This window comes from Mytilus edulis, chromosome 8, assembly GCF_963676685.1.
Source record: "Mytilus edulis chromosome 8, xbMytEdul2.2, whole genome shotgun sequence".
NCBI classification, from domain to species: domain Eukaryota; kingdom Metazoa; phylum Mollusca; class Bivalvia; order Mytilida; family Mytilidae; genus Mytilus; species Mytilus edulis.
The window spans coordinates 67,645,014-67,664,293 of NC_092351.1; the positions used below are offsets into that span (position 1 = coordinate 67,645,014).

The 19,280-nt window shown below is 30.9% G+C and overlaps 1 protein-coding gene across 1 annotated transcript; it reads left to right on the forward strand.

Annotated features, from left to right (window-relative positions):
* Nucleotides 1-1,838: 1,838 nt before the first annotated feature.
* Nucleotides 1,839-18,795, forward strand: LOC139487090 (gamma-aminobutyric acid receptor subunit alpha-6-like). The gene is made up of 9 exons (XM_071272095.1): nucleotides 1,839-2,233; nucleotides 4,094-4,188; nucleotides 9,433-9,500; nucleotides 11,829-12,052; nucleotides 13,437-13,519; nucleotides 14,518-14,658; nucleotides 16,313-16,465; nucleotides 16,996-17,201; nucleotides 18,455-18,795. The coding sequence occupies exons 1-9, from the start codon at nucleotides 2,196-2,198 to the stop codon at nucleotides 18,719-18,721; spliced, it is 1,275 nt and encodes a 424-aa protein (XP_071128196.1). The 5' UTR covers nucleotides 1,839-2,195; the 3' UTR covers nucleotides 18,722-18,795.
* Nucleotides 18,796-19,280: the final 485 nt, after the last annotated feature.

Here is a 19,280-nt window from a genome sequence, read left to right on the forward strand (position 1 = left end):
TTATATAGTAAATACAGATTTAAGCGCTAAAATTATTCATGTGAACTTTTGATACCTTTTCTGAAATTCTCCATTCATTAAATATTTAACAAAATTCATTGATTACAAAAAAAAGATGTGGTATGATTGCCATGTTGAGACAACTCTCCACAAGAGACCAAAATGACACAGAAATTTACGACTATAGGTCACCGTACGGCCTTCAACAACGAACAAAGCCCATACCGCATACTCAGCTTAAATTCAAACGCGAAAACTAGCGGCCTTATTTATGTACAAAAAAGGAACGAAAAACAAATATGTAACACACAAACAAACGACAACCACTGAACTACAGGCTCCTTACTAAAATGTTCATAATATACTAAATGTGTGTTCATATTGAAATTGATAGAAAACCAAAAATTGGGAGTTTTGGAAATGAAGGAGGAGGTATAAAACTTCTAACAACACTTTACATACTTTTAACTCCGCTCTGAATGCCCGCGATTTCGCGGGTGTGTTCTAGTTAACATTTTAAAGAGGCAAACATTAAGTTCAATCCCTTAAATACTGTTATCTTCTAAATTGCAGAAGTGGAAGTATTGTTTACCAAGTACAGTAAACTGTTGTGTTTTGACACAGTTGATAGGTGTAATGATGAAGTGTACCCGAAAGTGCGCGAATGGTTTTGACTTTACTTCATTCTATTTGCTTGGAAATTGTTTATTTTAAAAGTGGATACGAATGATGCATAACTTAATCAAAGGGCTATGCTAATCAACGCTGGGCAATACATATTGTTAATTTATATATATATATATATATATTTCCGATTGTACTGACGATTAATTCAGCACATTCTTGTACACTAATAGAAATATAGAAATTCTATTGATGCATAAAAATTTATTTTTGGATTTAAACTGCAATTTTGACAAATGTTTGCTTATTTAACGTGAATGAGAAGGATATTCTTTACCAAAACAAAAAACAAAAACTGTGTATAGTCTATTGTCGTTAAGATAACAAAATGTTGATATAATTCCCACCAATTTACAGCAGCCCATGCAATTTAAAAATAGTCTCAATCTTGAATAAAATACACATATGTATATGTATTATAAGGTTTTCAACTTAATAAGTGTAAGTCGCATGTTGAACGAAAGAACTTTTACCTTGCCAAAGCCTTTTTTTTTCGTTAGAAATGCGCCTGTCTCTTGGAATTCAGATACGACAATATGTCATGAGTGTTCTGTACATGTTGTGTTAAAACAGTATTTTGGTATGCTCGTAAAGATAGATGGATTGCTGAGTTACTTCCAACGGAAATTCAAAAACATATTCGTTGATTTACTAATTTTTGTTATTATCTCTTCTTTTGGTGGTGATTTGTTGACCTTGTTGCATTGCAAACAACCATGTTTTTTTTCACCAAAAGAGATAAGAAATAATTTAATATACTGAACAATGCAGTTTAACCAAAAGAAATAAGAAACATATTTATATACTAATCGGAATGATAAACTTAAAAAGAAATAAGTCTTATCAAACATAGAACCAATTTATTTCTAATATCCATCTAAAATTATATGCAATGACAGATAACAAATTGTGATCTTTGAGTGCCTATATTAGAAGTATACTCATGCAAAATAATCGTTAAAATTGCAATCTGAAAATTCAACAAAAACGTTTGTCATAATTAAATTGGCTATATTAGTTGCTTCTACGAGCGTAAAGAAAGTTATTAATTTTACAAGCCTTGTCATTTTTCTAATACCAAGTGATGTTATTCGGTCTTATTTTATGAGTTTCTTGGTAAACCTAATGTCTTGGTCAATATATCCATGAAAGCAGCAAAATTCTTTCACAAACAGAGAAGAATTGGATGTTTCTTTGAGCTGTTGTATTTGTAGCCGAAATGTCAAATTTGCTGAGGTTCCTTCTATTGATTTATGTGTTTTGATTGTTAGTATATAATCACTTAATCGTGTTGTGCTTGTCTGCTGATTTTTAAACTGCATTGCATTACATTGAAATTACGTGAATTTGCTGCATCAGCCGTTTGAAACCTATCCCGCCAAACGAATCAATAAAATGACTTAAAGACGACACTTTTAATTGAACTTTTTGTAAACTAGCGCCATAACGGTGAACTATTTCTAGAACACAGCTTTTGTGAATGTTGATTAATTTGTTTGTGGATACTGAAGATGAGGAAAGTTTACTTTCTTGCTCACATTATTTTAAGGTAAGTTATCATACACAGTTAAAAATTATATTTGACTACAGTGATGAAAATTACAATTTTACGTTGTGTTTTTAATGATAAAATCATTGACTTGGATCGGATAGAACTATGTAGGTTTCTCATCAAAATATATCAAAAGTCATTATTTCTAAATCTCGGATAACGAATTTTAAATCTAGTCTAGTATTATTTATGTTCTGTTTTATATCTTTGAAAGAAACTGTACAAGTATTAATATTGTTTTAGATTCATATAACAAAAAAATATCAAAGAAAAAAAACTAACTTCAAGGTAAATTCTTAAATTCAAATAAAACATGACTCAAACAACAGTAAGATTATATCAACCAACAGAGCGAATGGAAAACAACTGCCTTATTCCTGACTTGGTACATGCATTTTCTAAAGAAAATGGTGGTTAAAACCTGGCTTACATCGTACTATGTCGCACTATATTTCCTGTTATCCTGACAGAGAACTGTCAGCTTGTCGAGGGTAAGTATTGTGGTCGTCTTTCGGTAGTTGGAGTCTTTCGTCTTTAACTCTCAATCTGGACGTCCACTATTATACTATTTTTACAGGTAAAATGAAGGTAAAAACAAGTTAGATGTCTTCCCGATTGTCCCAAGTTTTGAAATGATAGGTTATAGTCTTAGCTAAAAATTAAAAATCGGGTATAAACCAAAAATATAAATTTAATTCAGAAATAAACTATTATTGTTAAAACAAAAAAAATACTTTATGTTTTATAAACAAACTGCAATTAAATGTGGGCTAACTAGAATGACACCAATATGGTTGTTAATTCAGACAACAACAAAAGCAAGGGTCGTGTCATTCGCGGTCAATTAAGCACTAGAACTTATATTAAATAAAATAGGCAAAATTGCGTTCATATAGATTAACAGATGAATTAAATTGCATAGGCGGATCCAGTGTGTGTGTGGGGGGGGGGGGGGGGGGGGGGGGGCTTTCGTGGGAAAAATTTGGTTGATTATATAGGGAATCATTGAATCATGACTGGAGCGACCCCTCTTTAGGTCAGTCAGCGGGCCCCCCTTAGGAAAAGTTCTGGATCCGCCACTGAATTGATACAGTCATGTTAAAAATCAAACAACGTTAACTCTATGTTTACATGTAGTTTACATCGGTGTTGACCAGGCATTACATTTTCCACACAGGGTGTTACTCTAAACTATTCAAAGGTTAATATAACGATTTGATGAATAGAAGATGTTTATGTAGTGTCTTAAGTTATGGACTTGTCTTTTCGTCGTCTTTCGCATTTTGCAATTACATTGTAAGTTTATCTTCGGCTAATGAGTTTTGAAGGTCAGATTGTTATCTCTCGCCTCTATTTAGACTATGTTGTTGCTTTTATTTATATAATGAAAGTTTTACGTGTATTTCATCGTTATTATTCAATTCTTCGTCTTTCATTTTTTCATGTTTTATTAAACTCGAAAAGCATCGTGCTTGAAATCAAATTTTTTCATGAAAACAAATAGAATTGTAAGTTCAGAGTACATTATATTTCACCTTGTATCCCCCTCCCCTTCTTTATGTATGACCGCATTCCGATATGCATGCTAATTTATCTTAAGTTTATGATTAAGGGAGGGAAAAGAAGTTCAAAAATTACTAGATAAAGTTTACTTGTAATGTATTAGGTATAATACTCCTAATGATTTTTGTTTGTACTGTTGCATGCTTTCGAATCAAAATGAATATCATATTTGTATGTGTAATAAAATCGCCAAAACAAGTACTTCCTATTGTCGAAACAGTTTTACCTGATTAATTGAATAAATGATTAAAAAAAAAAGTATTTATTTTCTCGTGTTTTTTATTCTGATTTTAGGTATACCATTGCAATATCTCCGATGGAAAATGTAACACTTTTGTTAAATGAATTGTTAAAGGGTTACCATAGAGAAGTCAGACCTGGACTTGGAGGTATGTTTTAGACGAAATAGAAATTCCACTGGAAAGTGTATGATGTCTTCATTAAACATTTATATAGCTGTTATGCCAATAAATCTTGCCAAACGAGATAGAAAAATTTCACGCATTAAATCTTCATACATTTTGACATTTTTACTATACGGTTTAAGTATCATTAGTCTAACGTCTTTTCCGTCTAATCCATCAACGTCATTCGATTTGCGATTTAGACACAAAATTCTTGTTAGATGAAGATGGGCCATTGGCTTTAGCAAGATTCGCGGCAAAAAGTTCACATGTCGTGTCAATTTGGAAATAAAATGATTAAACTAAAGCCGTTGGATGAGGTATTGTAAATAAATTGCTCTGCCATCGGAGGAAATTAGGAATTATTTCTGAGTTCATTTACTGAAGCAATGTTAAGAAATGTAACAAGAACATTGTTCGTCACAGAAAATTGATTTCTATATCAGACATTGGAACAAATCTATAAAAGGAAATTAAATCTTGAAGCTTACCCTACAATACATGTTATTTTGGTGAAAATAAGGTCATAAAACAAAAATATTATAAACTAAATTAGAAATGATTGTTAACTATTTTAATTTAACAAGTGCAATCAATAATTTCTGTATGTGTTGAGAATTTTACATTTTGCCTATAACATCATTGCTTTGTTATTATTTATGTGATACGTTAAAAGTGCTTTAGACCAATATTCTCTTTTATTTAAATCTGATGCTTATACTTGCTTTTTAATTCTATGTGTTTTGATCTTATTTGATAATTATGTATGCTAATACATGCACTTAAGGCTATGTGTACTTGTCTTAGATGAAACTTTTTTTTTATGTTTTGTAATTTGTATTCAGAACCGTGTCCATTCTCCCAATCCAAAAATATAGTTTTAAATCAAATATCTTAGAATCGAATTCAAAGCGCTTAAAAAAGAAAATCCTCCATTATGTTATAGGGAGTAACCATTTAGCTTCAAAAGGGAGTAAAATTTTGTGTCTGAGTCAGAGCATTTATCACTTGTTTTTACTACGCTTTCAATCAAAGTATTATTTTTTTAATATTTTTAAAACGCTAAAAGGTATTGGGAAAATCGGATTCAGAATATTTCTTTGTCACCTGCTCGTCAAATTGGGGATTGTAAATCAGATTATCTCTTTACTTTTTAGAAGAAAACATAGCGCCCTCCCCCTTTTTTTTTAAAAGTTAAATGGTCGTTGGTCGTTCCCTTATGTTCCTTCGTGATTTTATTATTTTTCAGAGTGCGATATTGATATTGCAAAAAGTGGATTGTATGACTGTAGCTCCTTGAGTGTCAGATTTCCACTATATGAAGCAAAATTGACGCAAAGTGTCAAATATTTGAAAATTTACATAATCGAACACAGTAATTTCATGAAGTCATTTTTTTTTATCTAAGTTATACCCAGTGCGTTCACTCAGTACAAATTTTGTTTATTATTATTTTTTATTATTATTATTTATTAAATAAGAATACATTTGTCAATCTAAAATAGCTTCAATTGACAATTTGTACCTCTGACCATCTGTGTTATTTGACACCTCTGCAATCTGACGAAGTCGTCATTTTCGATTTTTCGACTTAAAGCGTTTTTCATTATTACATTTTTGCTGTTGCTGCTATAGACATTTCTTATGTCACAAACGAAATATCGGATTTAAGACTAAAGGTTTCTAGACTTCTTTAAAGTGAATACAATTCGGCGGATAACAATTATCGCTGACTTGGAAAGAAGTATCTACAATGTAAAGACATGACATCTGGATAAGTTTTTAGATATGACTGCTAAATATGCGTTTTTTCTTCTTTTTTGTTGTTGTATAACATTAGGGTTCTGTTTGAAATTCAAGGTTTTTATGTCAATAACTCAACTTTTAAATGGACTCTCCGAAACGAGGACACACTTTTCTAATCAAGAAACAACAGTCGGAATCAACAATTGAATTTAAATAATAAAGCAATTCGAAGAAAAGGAAAAGAAAAATCACCAGGGTTGTCTAACCTCTACATTTTCTTTCTTGTACCTATTTTTCAACACATATTATCATACTTGACCAGGGAAATGGGGGGGGGAACGCTTTTACTGAAATCAGAGAATTGTCTAACCTTTAAACTAATTAAACGTTATTAGATTGGCTTGGTCTGTAATGTCATTTGATGGTTCATGAAAAATAAATGTCTGATCTAATACTAATATATCACCAATTATACAGCTATCATGCCTTAACGTTAATAACACTCCGGTGTCAAGGGAAATTATGCCAGTAAGCAATATAAATTATACCAAGAACGTAAAAAAACTGTTGGCAGTTCAATGTTAGCTGTCTTTTATAGTCGCCCGAGGAGCCAATTATTTGTAATGTATTCAACAATACTAATCCCACTAGGAGGTCGTGTATATATAAGATCACCCTAGTCTGTAACCATATTTATATATATGTGCATCGTCAATGTAAAAAACATATGTACACATTTCATCTTTCCCGAACTACACTTGTACATTGTGTTTCTGTATAATATCCCTTGATATCATTTTATTGTGATATTTTTTTACATAAAGGAGTAGGTCCGGTAAGGGCCGATTTTGGCCTCAAATTTCAGGTTCATCTGACGAAAGATTTTGAACACTTTTTAAACACTTAAGTGTCTATTTTATTTGAATTCATTAGTTGATGTGAAAGATTTTAACTGATTTAGTCATAAAAAACGCACCGATTCAAGCTGAAATATGAAAAATCTACCAAATATGCCGAAAAATGTCACTTTTCAGCTTGTTTTTGTCTGAAATGAAAGTGGCCGCATCCGTGTTCATCCTCAACCTTTATATATGTTATGTATTATCGTAAAATACAACTTACATTTCAATATTAAGGATGAACACGAATGCGGCCACTTTCGTTTTACACGAAAACCGTCTAAAATTTAACTAAAATGCCAGAATTGTGAAGTTTTCAGTAATTTAGCATGACTTAATGGTGCTAGTACCAGATATATGTGCATTGTATTGTCAAAAACAGCCCATATTTATGTAGCAGAAGCATTTTACTGTGCAATAAATAACTAAAAGTTTACATTTTAACAATTTTGTAAAACTGCTATATTTTGGGGCCAAAAAGGGGTCTTACTGGACCTACTCCTTTAGTAGTAAACATTCACAGCAAAGCCACATAACTTTAGCTGAACGAGTATTAAGAGATTGTAATCAGAATCCGCCAAAAAATTCAAAGTATAATTGTATATCTATTAGTAAGGGAAAAGTATAATTGTATATCTATTAGTAAGAGAAAACTATAATTGTATATCTATTAGTAAGAGAAAACTATAATTGTATATCTATTAGTAAGAGAAAACTATAATTGTATATCTATTAGTAAGAGAAAAGTATAATTGTATATCTATTAGTAAGAGAAAACTATCATTGTATATCTATTAGTAAGAGAAAAATTGTATATCTATTAGTAAGAGAAAAATTGTATATCTATTAGTAAGAGAAAACTATAATTGTATATCTATTAGTAAGAGAAAAGTATAATTATATATCTATTAGTAAGAGAAAACTATGATTGTATATCTATTATTAAGAGAAAACTATAATTGTATATCTATTAGTAAGAGAAAACTATAATTGTATATCTATTAGTAAGAGAAAACTATAATTGTATATCTATTAGTAAGAGAAAACTATAATTGTATATCTATTAGTAAGAGAAAGGACATTATAAGTCAATTTTATCGCTGATTATTCTAACGTGTATTCTTTGTACTTCAATTTTACGTTTGAGGAATAATATTGACACTGAAATCCGTTATCATGGTAATGCTGACACCATTTCTACAAATATAAACCGGAAATTTGACGCCGTCCTTTTTCCAGATAAGAGATATAGGCATATATATGTCTCTGATTATTCTTCCCAACTTTGATACTACCATTCATTCTTAATTTATGGTATAACCAGAGTCGATACTTTCTGGGATCTGGTTGTTGCTATGGTGTTAATCTTGGAGATCATTATACTTTATTTTTAGTGTTACCATTATTTAAATTAACGAGAGGGACTTATATAGATAATGAACACGCTATGTGCAGTTAACTCGTTTATACGAAGCTTTGCAATATCAATAAAGTTGTTCATTTATTATGAAATAGCTTGTAAAACTCCATGAAGTTATCTATGTATAAAAACAATGGTATATGGAATCGACAATAACGATTTTTATATAAAAAAAACAAAAACTAAAACTAAAGGAGTATAATTTAACCGTTGTGGTGTAAATCAATTGTATTTGTTGGTAAAAATATGATGGTATATGCTGTACATCTACTCCAGTTCTGACTAGACTAGAGACTTAATTTGTACAAAAATGACGTCAAATTATGTACTGTAGAATAAAAACAAATAATATCATATTTTAAAATGTTATCACATTACATCTAAAAACAATTTATGTCACATTACAATAATTCAAAATCGATGGCAACGGAAAAAGTTCCCGCGCAAATCAAAAACCATGTGTTAAACGGGATTAACCAAAAAGAATTGTAGGGCTATATTGTCATTTCACAAATCCGATGAATTTAGCCAAACCGATTAGCCTGGCATTTGAGTTTCGCTTACTCTCAAGTTTCACTCTAAGGAAATGAGTGTCTTGCAAACATTCAATAATGTGCATGATTTATCTCTGGTCCTCTGTTTTTAAACAGAACTGATGATTTGATAAGTGTAATTTTCAAATAAAAAGATGTTCGATATTATGACAATATGTGTTTCTTACTTTGAAGACTTTGTACATGTTGTAGAATAATGACCAATATGTGCAAGTTAAAGTAACTATAGGTTAGCTGTTCATTAATGAAAGTGAACGAGGAAGTTATTTATAAAATCAAAGTATTTTTTAATGTACACAGACAATCGGGTTTTTTTTATGATTGAAATTCCGTGCTTGGACAGGTGCATGAGCGCGTACAGTAGTATCGGCTTAAAAAAACAGCTTCACGATTTAGATTAACACCAAATGCTATTTCAAAATTTGCATTAATTTATCTCTATTTATTAAACAGTATTCATTCTTTCACATACGAAATCGGTGTTTCGTCAGTTGTTAACCTATATGATAACATCTGTTTGGTTGTGTAGTGCAAACAATTTTGTTAAGAGACTATCATGAGTACACTGTCGCATCATTAGACATTAGAAGTATTGCTAATTACTTTTCAGGACCTGCAATAAGAATAGAAACAGATATATTAGTACGGAGCATGGGGCCAGTTAAGGAAAGTGAAATGGTTTGTACAATTAGAATCAATATGTTGTCCAGTACACTATTGTTTAACAGTTGTCACGCTATTATGGCTGATTTCTAATTTTTGTCTCTCTCAATTGAATTGATAAAGACATATTTAGACTGTTGTAAACCAACTTTTCAAATATATCTGCATTGGTGTTTTCCCAACATATGTAATTTTGTAACTTGATCGTCATGCAAGTCTGAAGTACTTTTTATTTTAATGAACTCGCCGTTCTAGTAAAAAATAGGGCACCAACATTTATAGATAGTTAAAACTGAATGCATAAACCTGCATGGTTACTTACTTATCAATACCAACGAAACAAACGTTAGGAATAAAATATATATTTAATTTAGACAGCAACTAGTTAAACGTAATTACTTTTCTTAATTCATTGGCATAGTCATGAAAAAATAATTACCAAGATAGACGTATATATGTATGCAAATAAATTAGCTTATAACTCATAATAATAAGGAAAAATAGGTGTGTACAACCTAAATGATATATGAACAATATCAGACCTTTAAAGAATGGCAGACAACTAGCCAACTAGTTAAGAAATTCATATAATCGGTCTTAATAACAACCCAACAATGTTAGATATGTAGGAAGCAAATTTTGGTTCTTCCCTGAACATTAATATGATCGGAGTTTTTATCTTATAAATATATAAACATGAAATATTAAGCTCCTTTTGGTCAAAGCTCTAATAACTAGTACTGTTTCCAAAAATAGTCCATAAGTTTCACATATTCTGTCGATATAGGTTTAATATTTTTTGGTCTTTTGGAAGTGACAAAAGTTAATTTTTCAATATCTTAAATGTTTAAATAGCGCCAATTTTAGTTTATTATTCTATAGTCCTCCAAGAGGAAATATTTCTTATCCCCAGGAACATATGTTAAACCAAGTTTGTCAAGTCTATCTTCATCAGTAAATATGTACCCTATACGGAGTTTGGTGAAACATTTTCGAATAATCAAAGTACTGAAGTACTGAACATCGGATGATCGCATGTTCTTGTGGATGGTCAAGAGCACTTGTCACAGAAAAAAATCACATCTCTACATCTGAAACTGAGGTTAATGAACAGAGATATATTTTTTTCTGAGACAAGTTCGTGCGTGGATGGTGAATAAATGACAGGCAATTCAACCTCACCGTAATAACTATTATAGTGTAGTGATACAAATCAGTATACACTGGTTTGTTGTTATTATATTATAATAAAATAACAGTTACATGTATATATAATTTCATCCATTTGTATATCATTATATTCTACTATTCTAATAATAGTGCAATGCATGTGCATGGTGGACACTCTTCTGGAAAAATTCGATTTTTCTAAAAGATTAGATATGAGTAGTCATTCATATTTTCCCGTAAAAACAATTACAGAGTTACCGGTCCTTTCCGGTGTTGTCGCATAACATTCTTGAGATATTCTTCCGCATTTTTTAACACAAACTTTTCGGTACGTGTGCATAGATATTTTCAAAGATTTTTTACTTATATCTACATATTTAACGACAATACATTTTCATATTATTAATTAATGTTCTAAACAAAAATATTTTTTTCAGTATTCATTGAAGAGATGTGTTTATAACAAACGATAATGAATGTTAGTTTGCACTCGTTGATACCCGCATATTTATCAGTATTATAGATCAGTTAAAAACCAAAAACAAGAGATTCGTAATGGAAATCTAGACGATAACAAAACATCGGAATGCCCTCACGGTCATCGTGATGTAATAAAATCGTGGTACATTAAATAGAATTCTTGATCTTGACCAAGTTTGATATCTTAATATGAAAATAACTTTCATGAACATTTGCTATATAATTGGGCTTATTCTACCACCGTATTATTGCTTTAATTATAAAAATAATATAAGCATGCATGGTTCCAGTAATTCCATTTGTGATAAAAAAAAAATCAATACAAAAAAAATCTTCAGCAACTGACGAGAAGAATATTTGCTGTAAAAGATAACGTTTAGAATGTTTTATACGGAGAAAGGACAGCCCAAATGATACTCTTCTAATTCAACACCATATATATATATATATTGGATGGAGAGTTGTCTCATTGGCACTCACACCACATCTGCCTTTATCTATATAACGTTAGTTAGTTACATCATATTCCTATTTCTTACAGCTGGCTGTAATGACTGATAAGTTCAACTGACCACATCTTTTTTCAGATAAGTAGTTGCATTTTCTAGACATGTTTGCATTAGATGAAAGTATTAATGCAGAATTGTACATGTAGTTTAAACGTTCAAATGTATAAAGTGTTATTTTTTTCAGTCATATTCAATGCAATGCTACTTGCGACAACGTTGGTATGACAACCGACTTCGATTTAATCTAGAGAACATAACAGAAGTCACATTGAGTAATAGTTTCCTGAAGTATATCTGGAAGCCAAATACTTATTTCATAAATGGAAGACGATCACAGCAACCAAATATTACAGTTCCAAATGTATTTGTAAGGATACGACAAGACGGCAGAATTTATATGTCCCGAAGGTAAGGTTGATATAAGATATTGTGGCTTCTTAAAGATAAAATTAGGATAAATCTTATCATCTTTCACCATCCTCCTTTCTTGACTTTCTAACAAATTAAGCGATATATATAAAAAATAACACTAAGGGAACCACCATTCGATTTTCAAGAGGTCGAGTCGAAAAAAAAATATTTGGGGGTGTAGATTGACTATTCATTTTCATCTGTTGCAGTGCATGCTTATTTCTTTTGCCGCTTTTGCACAAAAAAAATATTTCAGTTTAAATAATTACATAACATGTATATTTCATTTTAATACGTTATTTTGATTGACTAACAGCAATCTCGCGTCCTTCTGAAATTACACAATGAAATGTAACATTCATGATGACACTAGGTCCTAGCTGAAAATGTTATAAAAAGTATTGTAAAAGCGTTGACCGGGCGCCCATTTTAAGAATGAAGCGCTTCTTCGCTTCATACAAAATGTACTTCGGTCAACACCTTTATACCCCAATGAATTTACAAAAAGAAGCATTCAATTCTTAAATGTTTCCTGCATTTTGTGTTACAGGATATTCATTTTATTCCTATCAAGGTCACTTATTTACAACGCTTATCAGGTCAGCATTTCATTTTCAAAATCCATCTCCACCGGAACATCAAATGATCGTCCCCTTAGTGTTATAGAATTGCATACATATGTTATCAATCTATTCTAAAGACTCGGTTTACAATATATCATCTTTTGAGAGGGTGAAAATGTGTATTTATGCCAACATATTGCATTCATTTGCCCTATTAATATTGAAAAAGCAAAAACTATTTTAAGGTTTAAAATAAAACGAAAAGAAAATTCACCGGGGTAAAAATTCGACATCACATGTCTAAAAGCGGGACGAAAGATACCAGAGGGACAGTCAAACTCATAAATCGAAAATAAACTGACAACGCTGTCTAAATGCTAACTTGATATTGAAGAATTATACGTTTTATTTGGTTTCCGTTCTACAAGCTGTATTTTCTTTCAATACAAATTATCAGCTAAACTTTTTTTGAAGAACCTTTGCAACAACTCTTTCAAGGCAACTTATGATGAAATGTTGATAAACTAAAATTTTGTTGTTTTGCTTGTGCTTTGATTTTTTTATCTTAAATACCGGTATTGTAAATATTGGTCTTTTTCCTATATTGATTTTTATATTGAAAATTTTAATGTGTATATTTGAACATTAAAACCTCAGAAAAATATTTTACATCACCTTTTTTTTTTTACCTCTCCTAAATCTGAATATAGTTTTTATTCGTTTTTTATGTCAGGAATTGTTAAGTTTGTATTTCCAGCTTGATTCAAATACATATTTGTACTTGCATATTGAATATTTTTAATGAACGTTTGTTTTAGATTAACAATTCATGCTGTTTGTCCAATGAAGATGATGGAATATCCTATGGATAGACCTGTCTGTCCACTTATTATCAGTAGTTGTAAGTTAAAGTCATTTATACATCTAAACTCAGATGCCTATTGTGTTTCATGCCGATCTGATTCGTCTAATTCATCCTTTCACAACGATATTCTGGAGTATGTTTTTAGTGTGTTGTTGTACCATTGTCACAGGTTAAGAACCTGTAATTTAATAGGTAAAGTTTGTTGTTGTTTGCCAAATTTGTTATTTTGTAGTTTTTTAACATAAATCGGACCGTTGGTTGTCGTATATGAATTGTTCTAAATTTTGGTATGTATTTGCTCTTTATGTCTTGAGTGTTAACGGTTTTGTCAGCACTTCGGTGTTGACATGAATATCAATTAGATGGTCATTTTTATAAATTTCCTGTTTACAAAACTTTAAATTTTTCGAAAAACTAAGGATTTTCTTATCCCAGGAAATGATTACCTGAGCCGTATTTGGCACAACTTTTTGGAATTTTATTTCCTCAATGCTCTTCAACTTTGTACTTGTTTGGCTTTAAAACTTTAGCTTTATAACTGTTTTGATCTGAGCGTCACTGATGAGTCTTATGTAGACGAAACGCGCGTCTGGCGTATTAAATCATAATCCTGGTACCTTTGATAACTATTGGCAAGGTGTGTTCAACTCTTAACTTGGTGTTTAACACAAGCAAGCACACAATCACACATAAAACATCATCCACACTTTAAATCCTCAAATTTGAAAATAAAAATGTAAAAATAAAAAGGAAGATATAACGTAACGAAAAACCCATAACTGCAAGAACATCTATGCCTCAGATTTTTGGGAATCTAATTATTTTCTATTTTTATAATAGCATTTCACATCAAACTACAAAACGAAGCCGGCATACATGTATTCAAAGAAATAAAATAGAACCAAAACATTTAATATTCTTTCTTATTCGTAGCTAGAGGAAAAAATCAACATTTTCATTTTTAAGTATAGATTGATAAAATGTTTGATTAACATAAAAACTTGAAACTATATAAATTCAATTGATATTTGTAGACGGATATACAGTTAACGACATACTGTATATATGGAAAAATGGACAAGATAAGTCAGTGGAAATGTATGAAGGTGTCACTATGTCACAATTTAACATCCGGGGAATACAAACCAAGAACCTCACTAAGATAGATCATAACGGTAAACATTATTTTTTTGTGTATAAAAATCTTTAAAAGAAGCTTTTATTTGAAAAAAAAGCAGATGTGGTATGATTGCCAATGAGACAACTCTCTACAAAAGTCAAATGAAACAGAAATTAACAGCTATAGGTCACCGTACGGTCTTTGACAATAAACATAGCCCATATCGCATAGTCAGCCATAAAGGGCCCCGTAATCACAAATGTAAAACAATTCAAACGAGAGAAGTAACGACCTAATTAATGTACGGTGAAAAGATAAACGAAACACGAATATGTAACACAGCAACAAACGACAACCACTGAATTGCAGGTTTCTGACTTTGGATAGGCATATACATACATAATGTGGCAGGGCTTAATATTATATCGGAATCCTACCTAACCTAGGACAATGATGTAACAGTACAATATAAAAATGAACTATAAAACTCAGTTGAAAAAGGCTTAACTCATCAGATGGATATAGATAGAAATACATTTAATATTTTAAATATATAGTGGACGTGGCCGGGTACTTGTACATCCCAACAACAAGGACACTAAGTACATATCAGAGGGTAATCGCAGCTACTGACAGTTATGTCAAAACCAATAACAACTAATAAAAAGCCAACAGATTGTAGATACATAAAAATGCATATGTATATAACAACAATATGTGTTTTGCTTTAAATGTATCTATAGATATTGAAAATTGAAAATTGAAAATTGAAAAATTTCCCCTACTGGAATTTGACATATTTAAAATCATCACATTCTCAATTATTTTAATTCACTCTTGTATTTTTAATTTAATTTGTATATCAGAGAATAAATGAAAATTTGAGCTAACATAGGAGAAGTTACATGTGATAATGGTTGTATCATTGCATAACCTACCATGCCTAATAAACTAAAGTGTATAAAAAGTAAAATCACAAAAATACTATACTCCGAGGAAAATTCATAACGGAAAGTCTCTTATCAAATGGCAAAATCAAAAGCTCAAACACATCAAACGAATGGATAACAACTGTCATATTCCTGACTTTGTACAAGTATTTTCTAAGGTAGAAAATGATGGATTTAACCTGGTTTTAAAGCTAGCTCAACATCTGACTTGTATGACAGTCGTATACAATTCCACTGAATTGATAATTATAAATTATCGTGGTGTTCTTTTGTTCTTATGTCTACGTGTTCATTTTGCAATTCCTAATGTATCAATTGGATTGATTTTAATATAACTTCTCATGTCCTTTGTATCGTATTTTAACATTTGAGTCTGTTTCATTATACAAATAGAATGAACTAAAAGATAAAATAATACTTGTAAAACAATAACGTGAGGAGAGACCAAAGTGACAAAAAGTAAGTTAGTGGAAAAAAACCAACAAATAACTACTAGTATCTTTTTTAAGCAGAAGACTTATGTGACGAGAACATTGCTTTTTTGGGCAAAATTAATTCCCCGTTTTACTCCAGTTGTATAAGAGGTTATTATTTTAAGAATTATACGGATTATAGTTATGAAATGTACATGCTAGTAAGAAAATGAATGTAAGAAAATACTTCGTGACATGTTTAATAAGGTTTCCGCTTTTATATCTTACCGAAACATCTCCCTCCGATAATTACTCAACAATAAAGGAATGATTATATATTTTACAGGAGAGCATTCTGTTCTTGAGGTATACTTCCATTTAAAACGCCACGTAGGTTTTTTTGTGCTTCAAACATATCTACCTTGTACCCTGATAGTATGTTTATCTTGGGTTTCTTTCTGGATAAACAGAGATGCAGCTCCTGCAAGAGTTTTACTAGGTAAGTAAGACACTGTACAATTATAGAATGTCTAGAATTTTCGTTTTGAAAGCTTAAAAGAAAGCCGAAAGATACCAAAAGGTCATTCAAACGCATAAGTTGATAACAAACTGACAACGCCATGGCTAGACAAGAAAAAAGACAAACATAAAAACACACAAACGACAGTACATAAATCCCAAAATAAAAAGACTGGGCATAACGAAACACTTCAGAAACTGGAAGCGCACTCAGGGATAAATATTGTACAATTTACAAGCACATAGACATTGAAGTCAACAATTGAGAGACAACCCTCATTATGACTGTTATATGGACAATACAAATACAGATTCTTATGATCTAGATGTTATTGTAACGGTCTGTTATAGAAACGGTGACCACACTTGTAAATGCGCTGTATTTCTAGTTTCATACCAAATTTTACTTGATGTTTAAAGCTTTTTTTTTTGCAAAACATTCAAAGAAATAAACCTTCATGAATAATACCAATCTTTCAAGTTATATTTCATTACTTCTATCAATTGAAGGAGTGACTACTATTTTGTCAACTGCCTCTACAGGAATGATGGTGAGGGATGGTTTACCCAGAGTTCCGTACGCTACTGCACTTGATGTTTATCTTAATGTATGTATTGTATATAACCTGGCCGCCATGATAGAATACGCTGCTGTTAATTATTTCACCAAAATAATTCCAAAAGAAGGATCAACTAGTGATAGCGAGGAAGAACAGGTAATAAGATATGAGACGCATAATTATAACTACTTATAAACCTTACATGCAAAATATCCATTCTTTCAATACAAAAATGTAATTAAAAATAAAACGTCAAATGAAAAATATTACTTTTCATCGTATTTGAATTACATGTCAGGTTATACATAGGTAGTTGCACTGCTTAGACTAAGCTAACTCTGGTTGAAGTGTGTAAGAAAACAGTCGAAAGAAGAAAGCATCGTTGCTCGTCTGTATTTTCATGTGTGTATGTTTATTGTAGAAAGAAATTAAGTCGCTAGAAGACCAATCAATTTCACCTTTAAGGTGTCTTTTCAAAATGCACTCTGCTACCAAATAACTCTATAAAATAAATCAGAAATAACATTTTTATATTATTTGCTTTTCGCGATTGGGTTAACATCAAGCCAATTTACCAGAAATGTAAATTACCCAGAGTAAGGGTCGTTTTGGATAGCTTGAACATTTATATATATTTTTTTATTATTATTAAACTTTCATTTCCTAGATATATTGATATAATGAAAAGTTTTTTTATATACCTGTGACTAAGAACAGACTATTTTTGTCGTTAAAATCTGAAGGACTAATCTAATTCCAATAAACTTACCCGCAGTTCATCAGAATATTGTTTTTCGAAATAACCGACAACAAAAAGTCCTTAAAAGTATTGGTAGTATTATCTTTTTTTTTATTGGAATTACTTTTTGTGCTTTCCAAAGAAAAATACGGATGTTGCCAAATTTATCAAAAGATATATATGTTGACATCTTGTATCCGCTACTCTTTTAACCTTAAATTTGATTTCAATGAAAATAATTCAATTTCACATAAAGCCATTGAGCATCCGAATAACAGTTTGAAATTCATTATATGATAAATCATGCTTGATGGTTATGAATTTGGAAGCTCTGTTCCGTTGTTAACAGAAAGTTGTAACCCTTTCATTTCTTAGAGATTAGGCGTTATTTGTGACTTGTATTGGCTAATGAAAAACGGAGACAGAAACATTAAAAACATTAGTGGTATATAGGAGTTTAAATATCCATTGTGTTACAGTGCGTATTGCCAATTAATACAAGGATGTGATGAGTAAACGTTAATGAGACAACAATCCAACTACAACATTTTACCAAACAATATAAGTTGATAAGTCTGTTTAAAATATGTATCTAATCGAGAAACCACCTCTATTATATTCTACATTCTTTTCATAAATTAACACCATAAGCGTTTGTTTTCATTTGTAGATTCCTGTCACTGATCCTAAAAGTAACGGTATAATATCGACTGAGTCAAATGTAAGACATTATAGCTGTTACAACTTGTTCCTTCGATGCTTAGTTGGGAATTATCAGTTCCGTAATCAAAATGTAGCTAGAGCGGACCTCGAAAATGGAAACAGCGTCAGTAAAATTGACATGACATCACGATATTTTTTTCCTGCATCGTTTATTTTCTTTCATGCTTTTTATTGGAGTTGGTACTGGGATTCAGGCAATTTTCAAACATCTTAAACGCATGAAACATTTTAAGGAATGTTGTGTCGAACCAGAGCTAGATTTTTATATTGTTTTCTGAAGAAAGTCTTGCAATTATAAATAAAGTAAATAAAATTCTCCCTTCCCTCTTTTTAAAAAAGCACAAAACACACACTTTAAACTGCAATACTCGTTCAGTAAAGGGTGCAAGTCGAAATGGTAACGGAAAATGACCGATATTCGTCAGGCGTTCCTATTTGAATAAACTTTGTGGAGAACATGATTGTCAAGGAAACAGCAACATAACGACACAGAAATCGGCATTAAGGATTTCTAATATCATTTGGTTGGTTTTATCAAATCACCAACTACGTCAACTTACTATTTTTGTGACATAGCATATCAAAATTATAGAAAAGTCTATCGGCGTTTACTCAAAACATGGGACATTTTATGTTGAGGGGGTTTGTAATTCAGTTTATCAGCTTCATACATATTATTTTTTACCTTTTCAAATTTGACCAATCACAACATTATCAAACAATTTATTCCCCAAAGTTTTTTGCAATTAATTTCATCCCCCTTCTTACTATTT

Coding starts and splice junctions, on each gene's coding strand:
- LOC139487090 (XM_071272095.1), top strand. CDS start 2,196: ATGAGGAAAGTTTACTTTCTTGCTCACATTATTTTAAG. Junction 4,189..9,432: donor AGTCAGACCTGGACTTGGAG/GTATGTTTTAGA, acceptor ATTACTTTTCAG/GACCTGCAATAAGAATAGAA. Junction 17,202..18,454: donor GTGATAGCGAGGAAGAACAG/GTAATAAGATAT, acceptor TTTCATTTGTAG/ATTCCTGTCACTGATCCTAA.